The sequence below is a fragment of the Poecilia latipinna genome, unplaced genomic scaffold (genome assembly GCF_001443285.1).
Source record: "Poecilia latipinna isolate Pla-1442-1.1 unplaced genomic scaffold, P_latipinna-1.0 Scaffold430, whole genome shotgun sequence".
NCBI lineage: Eukaryota > Metazoa > Chordata > Actinopteri > Cyprinodontiformes > Poeciliidae > Poecilia > Poecilia latipinna.
Genome location: NW_015113046.1, coordinates 344999 through 356417, shown reverse-complemented (window position 1 = coordinate 356417; position 11419 = coordinate 344999). Strand labels below are relative to the sequence as shown.

General features: G+C 36.9%; 1 protein-coding gene across 1 annotated transcript; it reads left to right on the top strand.

Moving 5' to 3' along the window:
- Positions 1 to 382: 382 nt before the first annotated feature.
- On the top strand, positions 383 to 8127 carry LOC106950945 (ras-related and estrogen-regulated growth inhibitor-like protein; the record flags this gene model as incomplete). Its single annotated transcript, XM_015038139.1, has 4 exons — positions 383 to 473; positions 1493 to 1566; positions 2711 to 2862; positions 5758 to 8127. Coding segments are annotated over 4 exons (603 nt in total), but the record flags the coding sequence as incomplete, so codon positions are not given.
- Between the last annotated feature and the right edge of the window lie 3292 nt (positions 8128 to 11419).

Sequence of the window (11419 nt, the reverse complement as noted above, 5' to 3'; positions counted from 1 at the left end):
GTGTGTGTGTGTGTGTGTGTGTGTGTGTGTGTTGAGGCCTACCGTCATTAATGTTCTGTTCTGGGACCCCAGCCCAACAATTGAAACTTGTTGTCTGTGGGACCAGAACTGGCCCCGGTCAGTCGGTTTCATGTGGGTGTGAATGGACCGCTCACCTCGCTGTGCCAAACATGCACACAAAACTTTTCCAGCAAAGCGGCGTGACCTGTTTGATGTGGAGCTAAAGGTTTTCACCGTTCCAGTCCCAGAAACTGTTGGCTCTGTGTTGGGTCTGCACAGATAAATGAATTTTTTATTTATTTTTTATTCTTGTCACACCTCATTCCCCCCACCTGTGAGAAATGAGACTTTAATGATCCCGTGTTTTATATTCTGACTTTTTTTCCTTTTTCTTCTTCTTCTTCTGTTTCCTCCAGCTGTCCTTGTGCGATTCTTGACCAGACGCTTTATTGGTGAATACGCCTCGAATGCAAGTAAGTGTTTCCAGATTTCAGAAAGCCTTTTGCTTTTAAAAGCTTTAGTAGAAGACCATAAATACCTAGCGCTGCTATCAGATGCAGATCTGTGAAGGTCGTTTCACCTCTTTATCATTTTGGTCGTTTCCTTTTACTGAAAATTTTTTCTTATCCAACCTGAAACCTGATGACCTAAGGTATTTTTTTTCTGATGGATCTTTATGACTTTTAATCAAACAGAAACTACTCAGAATTAATTTGGTGTGATCAGTTCAATTCATAGTCTTTAATTTTTCCAGAAATCAGCTGTACCAAACAATTCATGGTTAATGGGAAAAGGTCATTATTTGAGTTTTTCACCTGCCCATCAAAAAACTCAAATAATATAGAATTAATTGGAATTATACAAAATATTTGTGCATTTTTAGATATTTATTTGACGTACCTATTAAAAAGTACCAAAAACAATAATGACAGGGCACAAAATGAGGGTAGAAAATGGCAAAGTGGAAAAAGGTACTGAATTACAAATTTACCTGATGACTCTGCACCAGTACAGCAACTCTTCAATACACCAACAGTTTGGTCAAATATGTAAAAACAACTGTAATTTGTTTAGTCAGTGCAATCAGGAGCATAACAGCCAATGAGAAATAAACATAAAGAAACTGACATAAACAAAAGGTTGACTACAATTAGGAAATCTAAATATAATGTAAAATAAATAATAAAGCATGACGTCGCTCAGAGTACAAACCATAGAATTAGACTAAATAGATCTACTCTTACGGATCAGGAACATTGTCACTGATACCTGATATTTTTTTTCAATATCAAGAGCAATATTAATATCGGATCGTTGCGTCTCTATATGAAATCCATGCTAACAAACAAGGTTGTAGTAATTTTTTAAAGGTCAAATTCAAACTGTATGTCACTCATAAACACAAAATGCACAAATCAAACAGAATAACGCTGTAATGATACTTATGCCAATAGGTTTTGTCCTTTTTCTCTCTCTTGCGTCTCGTTTACAGACTCTTTGTACCATAAGAGGTTGTCGATCGACGGCAGGCAGTTGAACCTCGAAGTGTTTGACCCCTGCTCTCAGGTACGACTCACATGTCAAGGCTATGATATGGAGTCCAGGTTGTACGTTCCTGTTTGGAGTTCTCTTATTTTCAGCATTCATTACTATAGACAGCCAAAAGTCAGCTTCTAGACTGACTTTTTTTCAGCCAGGAAGTAGCAATACCTGGGACAGATTTTTTGTTTGTTTGTTTTTTTGTTTGTTTGTTTCACATTCCAACAACAAAACTTCAAATCTGAAAAGTGTGGCATGTGCAGGTGAAATCAGATGTTTACATACACTAAATACAAAGGCACACACTCATTTTTTTTTCTCAGCATCTGAAGTAAAGTCAGACCAAAGTTTTCTTGTTTTAGGTCAGTTAGATTTACCAAAAATATCTATATTTGCTAAATGCCAGGATAAGGAGAAAAATAATATTTCAGATATTTATTTATGAATGTGTTCAAAATCAGAAGCTGACATACAGAATGATTACTGTCTCTTTAAACAATCAGGGAACGCCCAGATGATGACGTGGTGAGGAACTGGTGCACTTCATAAAATTCATACAGTTCAAAGGCAATGCTGACAAATACAGAGGAAATTTAGGTAAACTTCTAATATTAAAAACATTAATAAGTATTAATAAATAAACCTTGATTGATTGATTGATTTGGACATTGCTTCTATATTTTTACGTAATGTTGTTTTCCTCATGACGTCATCTATTTTATGAAGTGCACCAGTTCCTCACCACGTCATCATCTGGGCTTTCCCTGATTGTTTAAAGAGACAGTAATCATTCTGTATGTCAGCTTCTGATTTTGAACACATTCATAAATAAATCTCTGACATATTTTCTCATTATTGTGACATTTAGCAAATAGAAACTAACAGAAGTACTTTAAAGTCTATTCTCTGAGATAAAGGGTGATAAAAGGGCAAAACATCCAAAGTTGGTTGAATGCTTTTTGCGTGGTTGTAACGTGGAAACAATAGTGTGTATGAATACTTCTACAAGGTGATATACGCAGCTTTCAGACATGAAAATTGCATAACACACTTATAGAAACTCATCTAGCTAATAACATGTTTAGAATACAAAACTGAAATAAAACTAGTTTCTTTTTTGTTTTACTCTGAAACTGTGATTTCAGAATAAAAGCACTTGTCCCCCTGTCAGCAGAGCTCCGAGGCCCGGTGCATCCTGGAGGAGCCAGTGGACTGGGCCGACGGCTTCGTGGTGGTGTACAACATCAGTGACCGCTCTTCCTTCATCAACGCCAAAAGCATCCTGTGCCAGATCCGGGAGGCTCGCACCGACAGCTGCAAAGGGTCAGAGGCAGCGCAACTCAACAGTAGATCAGAAATAACAGCATGCTGATGTCATGTAGCTGTAAGGAGCTCTGACAGATCAGAGGTTTGTTTAGCATTGAGGCTTTTCCTGCTAGCCTCTAAATGTTTCACAGGTAGAAATATGTCCTACTGCAAACATTTATGGCAGTTCTGTTCTGGATTTGAGAGTGCAGAACGTAACTACAGCGGCATGTTGGGGTCACTGTTAAGGGGGAAAAAAGAGGTGTAGATTTCTGCAAAAAACAACTCAAAAATTTACCAAAACAAAAAAAGTGGAAATTTCTGAGTTTGAAAAGCCAAAAATTTGCTAAAACAACCCTCTGAAATTTTGAAATTAATCTTTGAAATTCTTTAGGAAAAACTAAAAAATATCCATGTTATTCAAAAGTAACAAAAGATGGCAGATTGTTTTTTGACAGAGAAAATATAAAAATGATTTTAATTAACAAAATATGTAATGTACTACAAAATTAACAAAAGCTAAATTATAAAGACAGAAACACTAAGAAACATTATTTGGGTCAATCCTTCTGTTTGGTTTGACTATAATATTTCTACATTTCTAAAAGCAACTCTTCATGCTGAACAGCTGCTATAACTGATTGCAGAAATCACTTTCCAAAAGTTGTTCAGGGAGAAAAGTCATTTTTAATGTCAGCTCCTAAAAACTAGGGATGCATCCGTACGACAATTTGAGCTGATATCGATATCCGATACTAATATTGCTGTTATGGTTGATAACCGATATTTTCTGTTATTACATATAGTTTAATACCGTTTTGACACCTTGGGGAAAAAAAACAACAAAAAACCCCACCAGAAATAGACGGCAACAAGATAAAAATAAGTATCGGTTGTTCATATCGGCCCGGTTTTATTTATGGGGCCAACACTGATTTGTTAAAAAATTACTAATATCGGCCAATACAGATGTTGGAAGCAGTATATTGTGTATCCCTACTAAAATCATGGCATAATTGTTTATTCTTTTTCTCCTTGTTCTGTCATGAAGTTTGACATTTAACTTGCTAACTGAGGCCTGTTGACTTTACTCCTTTGCCGTGTTGTAAACCTAACATATGATGGCGATCATCGAGGTGTTTGTCGTTATTTTGAGAAATTCCAAACTTGTCCTCATGTGGAAAAAGCACAAAAATAACATTTGTGATATTCATAGCTGTATTTTCACCAAATGATAAAACTGAACAAGCAAAGATGTTTTTATTTAAAAAGCAAACAAAAAGCAAAGATTCCTAAGAAGAAACTTTTTGTTTGTTTTTGATTCCATAGCACCATATGATTCTCACACAATGTAAATATTAATGAACAGCGTTACATTCACTCTGACGAAGGAAATCGTTAACCAGCCACCTCCAGCGAAAGGCATTTCTTCTCATAGCTAGACTGTTGGTTTATGAGAGAATATTTAAACAAGGGAAGCGGTGAAGTGGCTGGAATTATTTACATCTACACTGCACCCAGACATCCGCAAAAAGAAAATGAAAAAAATACGGCGGGAAGACGGAACGAAAACAAAAGCTCCACTCGTCTCTTTGAAGATGAACAGGAATCTTTGTGCAGGTTTGAGTTTGTGGAATGTCCCGACTGAGCCGTGTGCGTCCTGATTAACGGTTCAAGACGATGGGCAAGAAAAACAAGCCGAGCCACATCAGTTGGGCAACCCGGCTCAGGAAAATTCATCTTACCAACGGAAAGGGAAGAGGAGTGAAGGAGGAGATCATTAACTCATGGTGAAGATAAGAAGAGGATCTGAATGTGGTGTTTGTATGCTACGACCAGTGAGGCACAGATCAATTTTTTTCACTTCCGATACCAATATCTGAAGTTTAGTATCCGCCGATACGATACAGTACAGAAAAACAGTGCTGAGTTGACTTAAAAGGGTACTTCTTTTTAAAAAAAATAAAAAACACTGACAAATGTAAATTCTCCAGTAGCATCACAAGTTTGATTAAACGTGTAAAATCAACTTTAATTGGTTCAGTCAGTCCAGGTGACTTGAATTGCACTGATTCTTCTGTTTGGTTTTGAGTAATTTCTAAAAGTGTAGAAATTTTTAGAAATTTACATAAAATTTTAGCGTCCATAAAACAGGACTCTAAATGCTGTTTTCACCGGGCCACCGGTTTCCAGTTCCTGACACTGAACCGTCCTGTATCACATTTCCAGCCACTGTAAAATAAATAATAAAGAAACTGACAAAAACAATAGGTTGACTATCTTGGTCAAACAGGTAAAACATAAACAGCAACATCTTTCAAATGTTTCAGAAAGTGTAGCTAGGAATTTTAAATATAAAGTGAAATAAAAGAACAAAGCTTAGAATTAGACAGTAAATTAAGATAATCATTTTATTACAATTGAAAATGTTAAATATGGCACAATGTATTTATCCTTTTTATAAACAAGCAGTTATTGTATAGATCCATGTCTGTCCAGAGAGTTTTACTGAAAAGCCGACTGTGCTGTGCCCAAATCAGCTTCGACTTACCTGATTAAACTTGATTAAATATTAGCAAGTGTTCTGAAAGACAGTGACCCAAATGCTGTTTTAATAACTGCGTAAATTTGCTCAATCAAGAACAAAAAAAAAAAGGAAAACCAGATGTCTTTCTTTTGATACAGCAAATGTGCAAAATCTGTTTTAAAGTTTTGGATCTGTAATGAATAACATCCTTTTCCTACAAAGTAAAATTTTTTCCATTATCGGGATCGATACATTATTAAGATCAATACCAAGCTAGAACAGCCATCTCACACTCAGAAGGGGCACGTTTTGGGTTAAGAAATGTGTCCAAACGTAGGATATACAACGATAGTGTCCGTCCAAGTTAACACTCCTTCCTGTTTCAGGGACTCGGACGTTCCCGTGTGCCTGGTGGGTAACAAGCAGGACCTGTGCCACGTCCGGCAGGTACGAGAGGACGAAGGCCGCAGCCTGGCGCAGGAAACCCGCTGCCACTTCCAGGAGGTGTCGGCGGCGGAGAGCTACCAGGACATCGCTGGCCTCTTCACCCGGCTCATCCGGCAGGTGATGGAGCACCTGAAGTACCGAGCCGACCGCCGGCGCTACAGCGGCTCCAAGTCCATGGCCAAGCTCATCAACAACGTGTTTGGCAAGAGGAGGAAATCAGTGTGACGGTCCCAGCTGCAGTATGACCTGAAAACAAAGTCAAGCTGGGTGAACTGGGAGGTTGCTTCTTTTTTTTCTTCTTCTTCTTTTCCAACAAAGTCATAGTCGAGGCAAGCAGCAAAGCTTCGTATTTGTTCAGTACCGTTGAAACGTACTCTTGAACATTTCCACTTGTCACGACTTTAATCTACTTTCTTGGGATTAAACAACATTAGACACACAAAGTGGTGCATAACTGTAAAATGAAGCTTGGTTTATGAATAGTTTTTGCAAATGAAACATCCTCTTTGGCCAAACTTAGGTCTAGTCAAAGTATTTTAAATAGGATTTAGCTTTGGACATTGACTAGGAACACCTGAATATGCTTTGATCTAAAGCAAAACAGCAGCTGCATTTCCATTACAAATGTTGACATTTCTGGTTTTTTGCTAATGTTGAAAAAACTATTTTACAGTTGCATTTTTTTCCGTCGCATAAAAAACGCAATTAAAATAACATGTGAATAATTATGTTCACGAGATAAGTCAATTAAAACACATGCCACGTCAACATCCTGCTACCACTTCCTGTTGTCTTCTTCCTCTTTTCTGCAGTGGTATAATTCGGTTGTTAATCACATTTTGATACAGCCAAAAACTTTTCATAGCACAAAAACGTTTTATTAAGGTTTTGTCCTGTTTCCGTTAAGCGGATTCATGTTCGTAATTCCAATTTGCACAATTTTATGGTCACTAGTGTTGCACAATGTAGATGATGTGTTAGTTCTCAGACATACATTGAAGCCAAAAAGTTAAACTTTGGTCTCGTCTGACCAGAGCGTTTTTGAACATTTCCTTTCTCATTTTACAGCCTACATTTACAGAGCGTATGATCCCTGTATCTCCTCCAGAGTTAGAATAATTGAACCTGGGGAAAGATTAAATTACAAGCAGGAGAGCTCTGTGTACCACTTAGGTGACTCCTGATGGCGGTTGATTGTATGGCCCCCTAGCAAGTTGCCTTAAGTAAAAAAAAATACTTACAAATGTAGTTTAGAAAACAATCCTGCAATAAGCACTTTTTCTGCCCCAAGTTTTCTTGTTGTGAATCCAGCTATTGTGTCTATCTTAAACTGCTTTTTCCAAAAATCAAACTGATACTTGGAGAGAAGAAACAAACACCTGCACACATAAAACATGCATGTGCACAGGGTGTTCATCAAACAACCAGAGGTTTATTGATTAGGTCCTGAAGGATCTACAGAGCAGATGGTTGCAGAAAAAGAGGCAATAACTCAAACATTTCCTTTCTCAAATTGAAATGCTTCAATTTGCTTTTCTTTTTGTTTGGTTTTTTTCACTCAGAACACAGTTCTTGTTGTAGCTTGAGGCAGTTTTACAACACGACAACACGTATGATAAATGATTAGTGGTTCAAAAGCCAATAATAGAAAAATGTCCAAGTCTGGCCAACTCTTAAATTATGGTTTTGCTCCAGATAGGATGGAGACGACAGCCAGCTAACACTGCAGCTTGCCAAATGTAAAAAAACCCTCTAAGTTCAAAGCCATTGTGCGCTGCTGGCTGCTGTCCTGTATTATAACTTTTCTTCTGGTATAGCAGGGCATTTCCTGCATGGTTTCCCTGTACTAACCTTTTTTCTTTTGTAACTTTTCTTAAAGTGAATATTCAGATTTTGGCTGAAACCTGAGCAAAATTTAAAGACAAGAGTCTCAGTGTGAGATTGTACATATTTCCTGTCTGGATTAAACTTTTGAGATGCTAGTAGAGAACACCTCGTCATTTAGCAACTTTAGCAACGCTGTGAACTGTTAGCTAAGTGTCGCTATGGGAGGGAGTGACGGGGAGAAACAGCTGGTTTTGATGTATTTTACTGAAAAATATATATGATGTACATCATGTAAAGGGTTATAAACACACTTTCATTGTAATGCTACTCCTGGAAAGCTGTAGTGTTGACTGAATGAAGGATTTGGGTAAAATATGTTTTATGTTGTCATGTGTTCTTTAGTGATTCATTCCTCGATGCAGCAGTACCAAATGAAATCTTTTACTGAATAAAATTGAACTCAATGTTCATGTAGAAATATATTTTCTCAAGAATTTTTTTCCCCCAACAACCGTTAAACATAAGAGTGGCCAACCCAAATCATCATCAACCCTCCACCACTGTGCTTTACAGCTGGTACTTTACGTGACATTTTGAGTTTGTTTTTTCACCAAACAAGCCACTATCAAACAACTCTGTTTGGTATCAATGCTGGAATTTCTCCATTGTCAGACAAAAATGTGAATTTCTAATTCTAATCCCTGATTTCCAAACATCTTAGCTTCTGACCCACAAAATAATAAAGGAAAAGGCAAAGCAGCTTATATGCTGGCTTAAATTTATTTGTCGTGTATGTTTACTTCTTACAACAATGAAAGTGTGTTGAAATAATAGTTTTTGCTATTAAATTTAATTTCTGGAAAGCCACGTTTAGATTTTTTTCTAAATGTACTTTTATGAAGTTTGGCAACCTTCCCGGTCTTATAGCACGGCGTTCAGGAAGAGCGCGACGGATGTAGCGGTCAGCCAACGAGGAAGTACCAGCGTGTTGGGGTCACTGGAAAAAATGAGGAGTAAATTTCCACCAAAAAACTTCTGAATTTGAAAAGTCAGAAATGTCCTTGTTTTTTTTAATAAAAAAAAGACTGAGATAAATATACTCCTCTTTTTTCCTGTTTACAGTGGCCCTAATAAGCCATCTCTGGGATGCGATGGTGGTGGCCCAAGTTGTAAAGCACTTTATCAAGTCTGCAAACTCCAAGCAGTTTCACACTACACCACACCTTCATAGTGTACATTATAGCCACGGATACAGTGCAGACTGACAGAAAAGGCTTTCAACAGGCATCACTGTTTAAAAAAAATAAAAAAATCGCAGTTGCAATGTTTCAATTAAATAAGAAATGGCATTAAAATCACGCGTGAGTAAGTTTGTTCATGCAGCAAGTCGTTAAAAATCCTGGCAGCATTTTAGATGTGAACACATGTATGTGTGTCAGAAATTATATCTCATGTATACATGAGATACATAATTTCATAATTGAGCCCTGGTGCTGTAGCGCTCATCTATCAGCTATTAGAGACGGGAGTTTTCACAGTTCACACAGAAGTCATTATTTTAATCCAGAAAACAAAGAAACTCTGAACAACAATTTAAAACCACTTCCCTTCTCACTTTAATCCTCCAGAATTTTCTTCTAAAGTTTGCAAGTTTGACAATTTAGTTAATTTTATATGATTTATTGTATGGAAGTAATTTTGTTCCATTACAATGCTGTAATGTTTGGTCATATAACATTCTAGTGATATTGCAGTTTTTTATTATAGTGTGAGTTTTGTGTATATGTTGGACATTTTATGTAGTTAGTAAAGAAAAGGTTATAAAACGAATGAAGAAAGCCACGTTCCAGTTCAGGACATGAACTCTGATGTTTTTCCGCTTCAAGTGAAGTCACCCCTCAGACTCTGCACACAATTACAAACGTGTTCTTACATAGAGCGATTCGGAGACCAATGTTCCCTCTGTGAATACTCTAAAAACACTGCTTGTTCCAGAGGAAATTAAAGCTAAACATTTCATAACTCGACAGCTATTTTAGTACCTCAGCGGACTGCGCCGATGCTTTGAGCTTAACTTTAATTAGACAACCACTAGAGAAGGCTTTTTTGTTGCAAAAGAGGAATTTCCTGTGTTTTTCCTAAAAATAGCCCGACCAAGGTGGAAAAAGTATGAAGCAATTTCCACAAACAAATTAGTTGAAGGTTTTCCACTAGATGGCAGCACAGATATCAAAACACGTTGTGATTTTTTTGGAAGGGGGAGTTAATGATTCCTTGTTCTTGGTACTTGATAAACCGTGTAATAGAGTAATTTAAGAATTTAAGAGCCATTTTCAAGCACGAGTCACAGCAGATAAAGTATAACTACATCAATCATGGCTGCATTCTACTGAAGAGAGGCCATTTTCAGACATTTAGATGATCTGGACCCAAAAACGTTTCTTCCTTCGTTTATTTGTCACTTATTTTTGTGCATAGAACAAATCTGAAAATCAATGGAATTGTTTCAGAAGGGAGGAACAGAACACAATATGAGGTTCCACAAGGCAATGAAGAATTACAAGTGGTAGAAAATAACACGGCAAAGGAAAGAAAAATGGATTAGAACATAAACAGTCCCCAAGAAATGATCTATGGCTCTGTATAAATACTCGCAATTTCTATTTTCCCCTTTTGTCAAATAGATGATCACCTTGTCTTTGAAAGCAACACAAAGGGCTGCAAAATGAGTTTTCAAAGATTTAGTCACAAAATGACAAAGAAATTGTAAATGTATCCAAAAAACAACTGTACAAAACTCTTCAGACCCCTTAAACTTTTACTTTTACTGTTTTCTGTTGGGATCACATCTAGTACACAAAACAGAAACTGGTGAAAAATTTTGAAGCGAATTTAAAATATAAATAAGTTTTCTTGTTTCAAATAAAAAGTGCTGTGCACATTTGTAGTTAAATCCACCTTACCCTTAGAAAACACACACATTACTGTCAGTTTCCTTTAGAAGTCATCTAATTACCAAACAGAGCCACCTGTGTGCAATTATCTATCATAAATCCAGCTGTTTTGTGAAAGCTTCACAGGTTTTGTTGGACAACATTAGAGAACAAATGGCATCTTGAGGAACAAAGCAGACAGAGACAAGGTTGTGGAGAAGTTTAAAGCACAGTTGATTATAAAAATCAAATCAAAATAAAATGTAAAGCTTTGAACGTCCCACGCAGCACCGACTGTGTTTTCATTACAAATGTGTGCAAAACTTTGTAGATATTCTGCTAAAGTAAAAGAAAAAAAAAAACTAAACACGAGTGCTGTTTTTCTATTGAACAAGAAATGCAATTAAAATCACATGTGAATAAGGCTGCGTTCACACTGCAGCCTGAAGCGACCTAAATACGATTTTTTTATGCAACCTGTATCTGATCTTATCTGAATATCACAGGTCAGATTTTTTCGTATGCGACCCTCATTACTTGGATGTGTGGTCACAATTTTGTGCCCCGATACAAACAAGGGGGAAGAAAAACAATAACCATGGTGGACGATAATAAGGATTAAGTTGTTAATGTGCTGCCTCCAGTCAGACAACAACTTCCAAATTGTAAGCTGTGCTCCACTGTTAGCATCCATGTTTACTTCCACAAACACTTTTGAGCACTTTAACTTCTTCTTCCCAGGCAAGGCACATATATTTGGAATACATTCGATTTTACACCCAAAAAATTGGATTTGGGTCAATTAAGACTGCAGAATGTAGCCTAAGTTTTTTCATGCGAT